This window comes from Diadema antillarum, unplaced genomic scaffold (assembly GCF_040938485.1).
Source record: "Diadema antillarum isolate AM-2024a unplaced genomic scaffold, OU_Dant_1.0 scf00000040, whole genome shotgun sequence".
In the NCBI taxonomy this organism is placed as follows: Eukaryota; Metazoa; Echinodermata; class Echinoidea; order Diadematoida; family Diadematidae; genus Diadema; species Diadema antillarum.
The window spans coordinates 3,549,825-3,563,185 of NW_027270929.1; the positions used below are offsets into that span (position 1 = coordinate 3,549,825).

Here is a 13,361-nt window from a genome sequence, read left to right on the forward strand (position 1 = left end):
GGTCGCCATTGGCCAGTACTCGACACGCCTTGTCAGGCGCGTAGCATAGCACAAAGAACGCCGGCCAGAAAGTGCGGGGATCTCATTGGCTGCCATTGAAAATGATAGGCATCTATTGTGATCGCAGAGTAAGAGCGTTTAGATGAACTTTTTCCCCCCGTGTGTCTCTCCTCTGAATAATTTTGTTTTTTCCCTCCCTGTTGTTGGTTTGTGTATGTGCATCAGCAAGTCACACAGGGACGCAGACGAGTAATATTGTATCTATAGCTGAATATTTTGGCTATGACCGTGTCGAAGTGACACATAAGTGGTTGGGCTTGACGCGACGGCTTGTGCGACCACAGCGCCACCGTCTTGTGCATTCGACTCCGTCGCACCGGCGTGTTTTTTTGGCGTGTAGGGGGGATCGGCGAGATATAATCTTACAAGCAATCCGGTCTCACAGACACATGGCGGTCAGCTGCTAGCTGAACACACATGCAAGAAATGTTGTTCTGCAACTATACTGGGTTCAGCCTGTCATCTCCTCTTCAGAAAAACAACGTCATTTGCTCCATGTAACTGAGAACAACTTCAGTTTCGAGATAATCATTTGAGGAGAAGATCTCACGGGAACTCCATGAAATTTCGACTTGTTAGCGATGGTTACTGTAAACAATAACATTGCCACTCTGTGATACAATAATGTCAACACATTTCCAATGGACGACTTTTAATGAGAGAGGTCCCTTCAAAGTGTCCAACTACTGAAGGCCTACTGGGGACAATCTTTTACCTGCAGACGGAGCATATCAGTTTGGTGGTCCACAACTTGAGGGGAGAAAATTCACAGCTGTGGCGTGTATGCCAGATTTACTCTTACTAAAGATAAACTCAAAAGATTGGGTTCTACACAGCGAGCTGCCCTCTGCCGAGGTCGCCGGGCTCTTCGGCTTCACGCTCAGAGCAAACGCCCGCTAGGTACCGTCTAACCACGTCGCAGAAATCACGCTGAAACAAGCGTGCACCCGCTGTGCGATTGTCGCCTTCTCAAGTGCATGGCACATGTAAGTCATAAAAAAAAAATCTCAACGGTGAACTTCTAAGCGAGGAATCCGACAGCAAGGTTGGTGAGGCCAACCGAAAAAGGGCGAGGAGGTAGAACACCAGGCGACATACTTTTTGCCAAATTCGAGTGGACATGAAATGAGTTTTACTGTGTAACGGCACGTTTCTTCTCTCGTCGACGCGCCGACACATCCCCGTACGCACAGCGGGCTCCGTGTCGGTGAAGCGGGTGGATATAGGCATCGCACCTTCCCGTACGGACGAGCTGGTTGGAACAGCCCATACCATACCAGTTGACTATCGTCAGTGGCCTTCATGCCTTGTAGCGACGGGGCGTTCGGGCAGAAAGACTGCTTGCTACACACTTGCCTGAGGAAATAAACGGAGACTGGAGAAAAACGGAAGTGAACACATCGATCAGCCTTGATAATCATCAAGATACGAGAAGAAGGGGAAAATAGAAGAAATTCTTATCGTTCAAAGTGAGTGAACAAAGACCGGCACCATTCCTACTATTACTGGAATACAGCCGGCGCAGGACAAGGCCGACTGGTCGCCGAAAATGGTGCAGGTTTGCGCGGGCTGCGAGCGGCCCATTCTCGACCGTTTCCTGCTCAACGTGCTGGACCGGCCGTGGCACGTCAAGTGCGTGCAGTGCTGCGAGTGCAAGGCCAAACTCACGGAAAAGTGCTTCTCGAGGGAGGGGAAACTCTTCTGCAAAAACGACTTCTTCAGGTAAGCCAACTTTCCTTTGCTAGTCCCTCTGATTTTTGTTATTTTCAACGAGTTCAAGTCCATTGAGAACGTTGCAAAGGCCATCCCTATTACATCGTGTGTTCTGTTGTGATGTACTGACATGATGAAAATAAGAGCAAACAAATAATCTGTAAGGAGATCGAGAAAATAATCTCGCAGTACTCCGTTACGGGGAACAATAATAAAAAATATTTCCCCTAAGTAGAATATATGTCACATCTCCTGTTGGAGATTCAGAGTGGCTCAGTGATAAGGGTTAACAATATAAGCTTCTATATTATAATTGATGAAATCATAGTTATATGCTTTCTCACTCAAATAAGTTACTGCATCAGATACAATATGATTTAATAACAAATGTCTCCACATGTTGCTTAGTCATGCAGTTTTCCTGTGACTCTTATTTCGTTGAGTAGTAGTGTGATACTGCCAACATTCTTTTACATATCCAATACATAACTGTCAAGATAATGTAAGAAAAAAAGTTAGCCCTCTCTCGCGTCTTGAAGTGCCACTGCGTTTTAAAATCGGCGAATTTCAAACGGACGATGGTTGTTTGATTTATCAACACCTCAAAATCTCCGGTAATTGGAGAGAAAACAGCAAACCGTGTCACGCAAAGCCCCTGTCCGCATTACAGTAAGCGGGCCGGTTTTTCTGATAACAAGATATCTTATCAATATGCAATAAACAAGAAGAGACGAAAATGGCCTCTACGCTCTCTTCCTGTTTGGAGTACCAAACAGGGCTTGGAATCCGCGTGAATGTGGTTTGATAACAACATATGTGCTTTCCTGGGCCCAGGATAAAACGTCTTGATAGGCGGGAGTACCCATCCCGACACTTCTCATCCAGCCCCATAATAGGCAAGTGGGGGATGTTGCTAACATAATTTATTGTAAAACTATAGAGACCATCATCACAAACTGGTTCCGGCATTTGATAAAATTAACAATCGACAGAATTACAATATCCAGCAATATGTGTTATTTACAAGGATTTGTATGAGTTTACTGTCAATGACCAATGCTGTATGCAAACTTTGCTATTACAGAACTATAATAGATAGTTCAGAGAACGTTCACGCTACCAAGCCAAGCCTCTCCTATCTGAGCAGCCTCTTCGTATGATCATGGTAGGGTCCATTGTATGATGCACTGAGGTCAACTCTTACCCCTCTGTCAATTGTGTTTTGGATGTACATTTTGCAAATGTTTGTTTGTCTATATGCTACTATGGCATTTCCTGTGTGACAGATTGAATGATCTTAAGTTGCCACTGAACACTAAAACTCCATGGTTGTATCTCCCAAACGCTACGCCTTTCGAGCCGTCTTTCAATTCACTCAGCTGGGTTTAGTAGACGTGGTGATGAAGAAACAATACGAAGCACGCAACAACAGTAGCTTTGTTACGCAACATTGTTACCCCCATATGAGGTTTAACGCAACGCTTGGATTAAATCTCTTCTAGTGACGAATAGAAACCCAACTCGCTGTTGTATAAGGAGAGTGCAATTGTCGCCGATTAGAGCCAATGACTTTGCGTGCCTTTTCAATATGCAAAGATCAGCTTTCCACACTTCTGAAAAACTATACGTTTATTCTCATACGTGTCACTTATTCAGTACGCTTCATACACTGTGAAAACTTGTACATCAAGAGTTGATATATCAGCATCATTCATAGTGATGTTTCTATCTTATTTGAGACAAATGCAAATCTAAAATAACCTCAAGAGGCGAAGCCTTGGATGGGAACCTGTAGATAAGTCGAATGCATTCTAATGTTTACATGATTGACAATCGTTAAGTTCTCGGTAAAATCGAGTATGCCCAACCTCGTTTGATTTCCACGCTAATGAAATTTTAATGAAACGCAAACATGTCCTATCACGCAAACGAGTTCAAATTATTATCGTCCAACCCTTAAAGTTTTGTACCTGTTATAATCGTATTTACCCGTTTTGAAGCATCTAATATAGTACATCTACAGCTATGCGATGCGCGAAATTACAAACGCTAGCACCGGAATCTACTAAATTAATTCTTAATCCGTTTCAATTACACTAATTCATCAATAATTCGAAAATGCGCTTGTTACATTCGTGCGATAGCTTTTTCAGAGTGTAGTAATATGAATGACACATTATCTAATATTCAATGTGTAATTTGTAGTTTTGAGGGTTCTTTTTATTTCATAGATGGGTACTGATACAGTAGTAGCAATGTTCATGAATGATAAGTGTCTATATGTTGTGGAAATCTGACAGTTGATAATGCTCTTCATACCTCATAGTGGTATGCAGGATATAGAAAATCTATTCTAAACTGATTTGAAAGTATGTGATGAATGATTTGCTGGAAGACATAATACCATGTATGGATGTCATTTTAATGAGGATGATAAAATATGTCATCATCCATTCCAGTGACAGTCACGGCATAATGTAATTAGTTTGCCCAATGTTCAGCAGTTTTGTTGTACGTGATATAATTAGTTTTCCTAGTCAACTTTGTGAATAAACAGTCAGGTTGTATTTATGATTTCATTCCACTAGCGAAAAAAGTCCATAGATTTTACTTTTCTCCCAAAATGGAATGGCAATCGAACATTTTGCATCACCGAATTGGATGAAATTAATGACTTATTAAATCCAACCAGCTGGGCTGTTTGTCACAAACTGGGTTGTGTTGTTATACACTGGCAGTAAACCTCATTTGGTACACTTAGGTTAATTTTTCGTTTTCCATGTTTCGGCTTTCAATGGAGTTGTCAACATACCTGGGTTAACAATATTGTAGACACCGCATTTGCGAAGGCATTGCTCTTGCCTACGACAAACGTGGAAAAATATCAATCTGTCGATCTCCCTGATAACTCTCTCTCTTCTCAAACATATGACTATAATCGTGAGATAATGAAGAAAGGCATTTATTAAGCAGCATACAGCCTGGGCATCATGTCCAAGATCCTTGTCTCATTGTTGTTGTTACATTCTAACCGTATTTCTAGCACTTTCTCACTCATGTGAATCAAAATGAATAACTTCTATGAGCATGTACCTATCGTCTATTTCAATATTTTGTTGTGTTTTTTTTTTATTTCCGTCTATATGAGTGAAACAAATTCACATCAATGAGTGATTAAAATGTGGAATTTTCATAGCTGTGACCAATGACAACAAGTATGGAGAGTTGCGGGTCATTTCAAATTCTGGCGTGTATTGCCGTTGCCTACTAGACATGCTAGAGATGGAGGCGCGTGATAACTGCAATATAAGGAAACATATTCCATCGGGTTGTCGTAAAGTTTCACACCGGTGTCTGTCTGCCTCAGCAGTAGAAGAGCGACGGAGGGGGAAGAGAGGGAACCACAGTCTGGTGATGAGGTGAGCGTTTTCTGCATTCCCAACATGTGTGTATCGTCTATACCCACACCGTGCATCGTAATTGTTGTGGCGGGCACGCAGTGCGTTGATGGTCGCTAATCAGCCACTAATTGATAGGTTTGTCTGTAGGGCACTTGTCTTTCGGGGCCTGTACTTATCAAATAACCAACGCCACCCTCCTTACTCACTCGTACATATAGCAGCATGTCGTGATTGCACTCGCTGGTTGTAATTAATGAGCGTAAAATGTCCCGCCTTGCAAGCTCTGTGCTTACAATTTGTGCTCCCAGTACGAGAGGAGAAAAAGTGATGGACGAGCATGCACCTAAAACAATCATAATGTTATGCTTGTGTACTCTCTATCTGTCATCTTGTACTCACAGCATCTTTAGTTTACATTATATTCAGGAACAATTTGCAATGAGAGTTGTACCTATTCATGGTATCAATTTGAAGATTACAGAGTCACGAAATTCCGATGTATACGCAAAAGTTCTATACATATTTGCCACGGGCGATGTACGTTAATCTGGACTGTTCGATTCGTCCGTCTCGTTTGTATTGTCATACATCAAATTATTAATTTCAGGCTAATACTTTTTTTTTCTGCTGCAACATCTTGGAGAGAATACTTCTCATAACCAAATCTTACAAAAGTCAGCTCCTCTCGCGTGCATACGTTTCGACGAAATGGACATGCACGAACAAAGTTTATTGATGCATAATCAGCCTATCTGCTGGTCGATTCTTCTTCACAGAGGTGTTTGGGGATTTGATGGAAGTAAATCAACGACATGAAAAACAAAACTAAAAAAAGTATATATAATGATGAAAAAGTAATGTATACATTACTTTTTTTAATATCTACAATTTTCATGTCCGCGTATTATATACATACATAGCTAGATCTTAATCATTAATACCTCTATTGAAACACTTTACTTTTATTTCAATTAGAATATCGTGTATTTTTAGAAAAAAAAGACCATAAATCTTTAAGTTGTTCCAGTTTTAACAGGTTTATCACTCCATACGGTGTCATGGAGTTATTGTGCAAGGCTAATGTGAGCTGTTTAAACACATTTATGAAAGCGACAGAGTCGAGTGTTGTCTCTCTACTGATATCCTCTCTGTGTATATTAATGAATGGTAATAGAATCGGAGGTTTACCAACCCGAGTAACCCACGACTCCTTTACGTATTTATAGCCTTATTAATGATTCAATTTGCCGCTCGTTTGGTCACGTCTCCTGCAACAGCCTATAAGGCACAAATAAACATACATCATTAAATATTTAGCACCCGTCACCGCAGACGTGTCATTATCTTAGAGATCAATAGTGTTTGGAACGAATTTCTCACCCCCTCCCCTTTCTTTCTTTTCACTCTCTCTTTCTTTGGGATCAAAAGAGCCGAAAAGTGAACGAGGTGAGTGTAGAAAGATGTTCGCTAATAATGATCTGCGTAACGGAGGAGATGGTTGTGCACGTATTGTGACTAGACCGGGACCTCCCACCATCACGGTCAGAGGAGACTGGTCATCTCCACACAGCGTGTAACCTATTGGTCGTTTTGAGGAGGGAATGTTCGTTTGTACTCTTTCTTCTTTTGCGGTCAACTCCAGTTTGGTGTCGGTTAGCGCGAGTATTATGTTGGATGCACGATGGTTCAAGACGCGGGCGTACACAACTCATGCTGTCGGTTATGAAGGGTCTATTCTATACCCATAAGTTACAAGGAGCACGATTTTATTCGTCACGTCTTGTCTTGTACATTTTCCATGCGTCCAAGACGACGCGTTATGGTACACTTTGATCGCAGATAAATACACTCTGCTTGGTCGATGGCCAAGAAGATATTGTTCTCTTCTGGAGGTGTATTGAACGCGAGGAAATTATTTCGTGCATATGCTTGAAAGCAGACCAAACCTCAACCTCCTCCTTCCACCTCCTCCTCCTCCTCGTCGTCCTCCTCCCTTTTCTCCCCTTCCTTCATCCTTATAATTTATCACAGGATAGCATGCCTCCCATTTGGAGCTAGACGTCATCTGCCAGTCGACATGTATGACAATCGGGGATGGGTGACGAGCACGGGGTAACGCCTCTGGGGCAGATGTGATCTGTGTGCATACAGCCGTTTCGTGGGAAATGACTGGCTATATGCATCCATCCTTCATAGATCAATGGAGCCCCAAAAGGTCACGTGCGTTTTGTGTATCTTGTCTTTCTCTACCTCTCTTTCTCCTCCTCCCCCCCCCCCCCCCATCCTTCTCTCTTGTACAAATTGTACACACATGCACACACGCATAGACAAGAAATTGTTTTATTTGCTCAGGATACGAAACGAATAATCCAGGAAGCATTCTGACATCTAATCTAGTTATATTTCCACGAGTGCGTGAGATATGAACTATATTTCTATCAATAGCAAAAAGTTGTATAAGTGGAAAAGACAGCTTGAATGATAAAATGCTGAATGAGGTCATATGACCTGGTTGAAGGAAATACCTTTTTCCACCTCCACCCTTATTTCCCTTCTATAATCCATATAATAGCACATTAATTAACATGTACTCGATTAAAATAGGACATAGTCTTGCAAGTTTTGTTGGTCATTGAACTTACCGAAATGAATGGGCAATGCCAAAATTAGCCATCTTGATATATGTCATTAGAACGCGATCAATAACAGAAATATCGATAGATAGATAGATAGATAGATGTAGATAGATTGCTGATCATAGATGGGTGGATAGGTGCACAGATAGAAGGTTGGGGGGGGGGGGGCAAGGTAGATGAGAGGTGTGGATCAGGCGGTTTCCGTGGACAAAAAATGTTAGAAAATGAACACGATGGACAAGTTATCACGGGGAAGCACCAAGGGAGCACTTTCCCCGAGTCCACCGCATAGTCTTGCTTGTGTTTCACAGTCGACTGTCATACCATAGCTCCCAATTCAACACCACGGCGTGCAAACCCACGACGCCATATTGCAACATTGCCTTCCTGTATTAGTGTATTGCCCATTCAAATTTAAGTCAAATTTAGACGACGATGCGGAAGAAAAAAAAATAATGGAAGAAGGAGCTAATGCAACAACTTGGATACTGATAATAGTCACTTTGCTATTTACTTGAGACACACTCTATCGAGTCAGGCTCTTTTTGAGGGGTGGGCAAACATTTCCACCAACTGGGGTGCACTTTTTACGAGGGTGAAGTGTGTTACTGTGCCATATTTTCCTTTGTGTTGACTCACATAAGGAAGGCGCTGTTTGTTTGACGGGATTTACGACAATGCCCATCTATTTGCACAAAAAAGAGAAGTTTCATACCGCGTTTTTTGTATCTAAAGGGAGGGGGAGGGTAAGTGAGTTCTTTTGTACAAGTCAGGCGCGATAGGAGTCTATGGCATACTATATAACTTGCTAACAAGTAGCAACACTGAATGCCATATGTTATATTTAACTCCTCATCCAGTAGTAATCTGTATCTGTGACTCTGTGTGATATCTATCTAGTAATGCTGTGCGTAATTTACTGTGAAAAAAAAAAAAATCTCGGCTTCGAATGTTACGAGAAGGCGAGTAAAGGTCAAATAAGTTCAGACATGTTGTTTGAGCAGGATGGCGAGCGACATTGCTGAGACTTGAGAATATCAGAAAGCGGTTCGACACGCAAAGAGCTGAGTTACCGATTGTATAGCTGCATTTAACAGAAAATATATCAGGCTATAGATATTACACCAGCCCGGTCTTTTTGCCTCTGGTTGGCGTCACCCAAGTAATCGCTTTCCACTGTGGTTATATCCGTTCGTGAAACGCGACAGCGCCCTCCCTGACGTGCGACATCCTCTCCACCCTTCCCTTTCGAGCTCCTCTTCCTCCATCTCCTTCTCCCTATCCTTCCTTCTTCATTCCATCTTTCCCAGGCCTTACTTCCTTGACGGCAGCAATTGCATGTATCTTGCACCTTACAAACCGTCATTCTTTTCACAGGAGTCTTGCCACGAGATCATATTTTTATACATTTTTTCCCTTTATACATTGACTGACACATCTTCAATTCAATTTCAATTTCAATTCAATTCAATAGTTTATTTGTTTCCATCATCAAAGAAGAAAAAGAAAACATAATTCAAAGCGGTACAAGTTGTCGATTTGACTGTCATTCATCTGATAAGGACATTTTCTTCGAATACAATATAAAGTATGTGCACGAATGACATATATAAAAAAAAGAATCAATGCACACTTTGTCATGGTAACAACAAAAAAGTAACACTTTAACATCTTACATTACTTTTCGATAAAGGTTATTCATGCTACCATCTTGCATACACTTACCATTGATAAAGATTAATTTTACAACGCAATTCGTCTGTACCGTCATGACGTCAAATGCGTGGTATTCTTTCCTTATAAGGTTATAAAAATTATATTCGTTTTTAGTTGGACGAGCAGGTTGGCAATATTTTGTCTCTGGATGTTGGAGGCGTATACACGAATATAGTGTACCACCTACAGTGTCTACATAATATCTAGGGTGCAGTATAGTCATGGAGGCAGTATCATTGCAATTTAGAAGAAGTGAAATGAGCAACGTTTTGTGTGCAAGACACGCCGGCAGGGATAATTTTACAATCACGTTACTATGGAAGGTATATAGTGTGAGATGTGAAGAAAAGGACGATAATTAGAATTGGCATACTAACATCCAGAGGGACATAGCATTCTTATCACAGTATTATCTGTAATCGTCATTCAGCCGTTGCCTTTGTTTCATCGCTTATTCCAAAGACTCGTGAAAGATTCACTGGAAATAAGAATCTTTCAAGGACAACGTATAATATCTGTATTTCGAAATGAACGAAGTAAGGACACTAGCAGACGTGTTTGTCAAAGCGACTGAACCATCTCTCACTGCACACCCAAATCACCCATTTGAGCATTTGCAAATATCGAACTCTCCTACTAGAAAGTATAGCGTACAAGTTTTGTTTCTCTGCTCCCAAAGGGTGGCATTCATACCTGGAAAGTTTGGTCAAAGGTTAAATAAGTTCAGGTGTTGTCGGCGACGCTGCTATATTTCTCAAACAGAGAGAAAGTATACGGCTACACAAAAACAACAAGAAATCGTCAGCACACATACGCACAAACTCGCACAGATATTCGCACAAAGGGGTATACAATGACTGTATGTGAAACTTCTTGATTGCATTTTACTGTTTTACAGATGAAAAGATGGATACTACAACTATAGTGGCTGATATGCCATTGAGTTACCGCATGAATGTCTAGATGTGTGAAACACAGTGTAGTTTCTGCGTGTTGTCAAGTATTGAGAGCTGGAACTTGCGAGGTAAACAAGATGTACTAAATGTGGATGCAAGAAAAGGCTGTGTTACTGTTGATATCTAAATGAAGTCGAATTTGCTGCACTTAATATGATTTTTTTTTTCGTTAAGGTTTATGCAACGATGTCAGCACACTATCTGGTTTCTGATCAGCAAATGTTGGTAGAGGAAGGTTTGATTTTAGTATATCGCAAGTCAATGATGCGTCAACGCATTCATTCAATATGCATGATGACAAACAGAATGTACATGAATTAAACTCATTTGCACGAATGATTTATCGGATAGGGCGTACACATTGCATTCTTCTTTTTGTTTATAGAAATAATGATGTAATTGACGTGGTACACAATGTGTGCGTCGAGATAACATCACAGTGTGTCTTCTATATGCAAATAGTCCTTATTCAAATGACTTGGCTCAGCTGTGGCATTCTGTGTAAGTCTGTCAGTCAGGTATAATACTGAAGTGGAAAACTGACAAATGCATTTTTGCAAAGGAGTAACATGCGTTTTCTTATGGATTATTAAGAAATTTAAGAATTCAAACAATCACCTATCTTCATATCAACAAGTGTCTCTTTTTTTTTCGTTCTTTGTAGCTTTTTACTGAACAAAATCTACTGTATAAAGGTTCCTGTTTGTATATCAGTTTGATACAAACCGTAATTGTTAACGATTATAATTAAACAATGATTAACAGTTTCTGTGTTGTGAAGTACGTAATTCATAACATTGTGATAAATATTGGCTCATCTTGAAGAGGGTTAAGTGGTTTGAAGTTTAAACACTGATTTTATTACTCCACTTATGACCGATGGTGAGGATATCGTAGTGTGTAAAGTATAGTTGTTTTAGTAGAGTGAGTTTTTTAGACTGAGTAAACACTGCTCGTCGATGTGTCTTTGACAATTTTAGGCTAAAATAACTCGAATTCGAGAGCTGTGCATTTTGAGGCAGTCGTGGCTATTTTTGTTTCCAAGAGTGAGATTTGAGCAAAGGGGAGAGTGGAGCAGGGTTTGTTCGAGCCAAAATGGGTTTGTGTCTCCGGGCTTGTTTTCTGCTGGTCGTTGGAGCACATTCGTTTCCTGGCGTTCCCGCCATTCAACGCGTGCATTTTAGGCGGGATTGACGATTCCCCCTCAACGCAGACGACATATCAAATTTACCTTCCTGTTTGGCTTTCCAATTTCCCCGTCGCATCTCATGGCGATATTGCCCATCAAATCATTACACCTCTAATATCAAGAGATGCCTTGGAAAAAAAAGGAGGGAAAAATCCTCCTCCTCTTCCTCATGTTCTTCTCTTGTTGGGGCGTTTTAGAGAAGCAATTCTGTTAATGTGTTGCGAGAAAGAAAGAGTGAATATGAGAGGGAAAAGAAGAGTGGGAGAAAGTCGGAGAAAAAGTGAGAAAGATGGAAATAGCAAATAGAGCCAGAGACAGAAAGGCGCGTTTAGCATTTAAAACCAGGAAAGATGTGGATTAAGAAAGAGACATGCGCTCCGGTGTCGGATTTCGTTCCACCTCACGATGGTGTAGTATCTATGACACTCCCTAGCCCCTCGAAAAAAGCGTTATTCGCTGTTGGCCCTATTAGGCGTAGGTCGTGATTGTCAGGGAAGGCGTTCCTTCAAATTTGGTCTTTGAGGCAGCCCTTTCTTTTCCCCTGTTTTTTCCTCTGATGCTTATATTTATTTATGCATGTATATCCCCGAGATAGTTAAGTGACAATGTCCCGTGTGTTTACCGCTTTCGTGCGATTACTGAAATGAAGGTACTCAGGTTACCGTCCGGTTTGTATATGATATACAAAATGCGTCGTGATAGATGAGCGTTATTTCGAATCACACCCACATTGGTGGTTTATAACTTGTAGATTTGTTGTACACAAGGAGCTACATGGTTGTATGTATGTATATATGTATGTATGTGTGTATGTGTGCGTGTGGTTGTGTGCAGCTACCACATTGCAAATTTCGAATTACTGCCCTAATCTCAGTCATCAAGCATGTCAAATAGCTATCAATACATTTCATCTCTTTTAAATGTGTTTCCGTCATCTGATTCGATTGTTGGTGTTGACTAATTATGACGTAGTGAATGAAGAATATTGATATCTGTAGGTGATATGTGTACGAATTCTATTTGGACGTCATAGCATACAGCGACTCAAAGATTTAATCATCCTTTGTATTTCAACACCTTATTACACGATTTATGCTTGAATTGGTCATCATTCTCTCCCTCCCTGCATGTCAATCTCAAACCCCTTCACGATCATCTTCCTTTCCCTCCCTAAATCACCAACTGTATCATATCTCTCACACTTCTCAAATCGATGGAATACTTTTACCCCTTTTACCCCTATTCGTTCACCCCTCCTCTTCTCTACCCGTCCCATTATGACCACCAACCTACCGAACGCCACCACAAAATGGCACCAGACTTTTCTTTTCCACCTCCTCCTCCCCCTCCCCCCAAACCAGCAGATAATCTGTTCTGCTTTATGGTATCATTACATTCAAGAACGCAAGTGAAAAACAGTACTTCTGTATACTTTCATCCATCAGCCCTTCATTCTATCTATCCCTCTCCTTCTCTTCCTCTTCTCCATTTTCTCCATTCCCTCTCTCCCAACCCCCCCCCCCCCATCTTTTTCTCTCGATTCGTCCCAGTGCACTTCCTTTGCTTCGCGAGGTAACATCACTTACAGGCTTGGGTAACCACTGCTACTATAAAGCCAAACGCATTGTTCGAAGAACAGACTCTTTTTTTTTTTTTTTTTGGAGGGGGGGGGGGTGGGATCAAAATATCT

At 41.2% G+C, this 13,361-nt stretch overlaps 1 protein-coding gene across 1 annotated transcript in view; it reads left to right on the forward strand.

Moving 5' to 3' along the window:
- The first annotated feature begins 1,566 nt into the window (after window positions 1-1,566).
- The window catches only part of LOC139712181 (LIM/homeobox protein Lhx5-like), an 80,315-nt gene continuing 68,520 nt past the window's right edge, over window positions 1,567-13,361 (forward strand). The window contains exon 1 of the mRNA XM_071624023.1: window positions 1,567-1,782. Within this exon, the coding sequence (XP_071480124.1) occupies window positions 1,610-1,782 (173 nt within the window). The 5' untranslated portion in view covers window positions 1,567-1,609. The remainder of the gene's footprint in view (window positions 1,783-13,361) is intronic.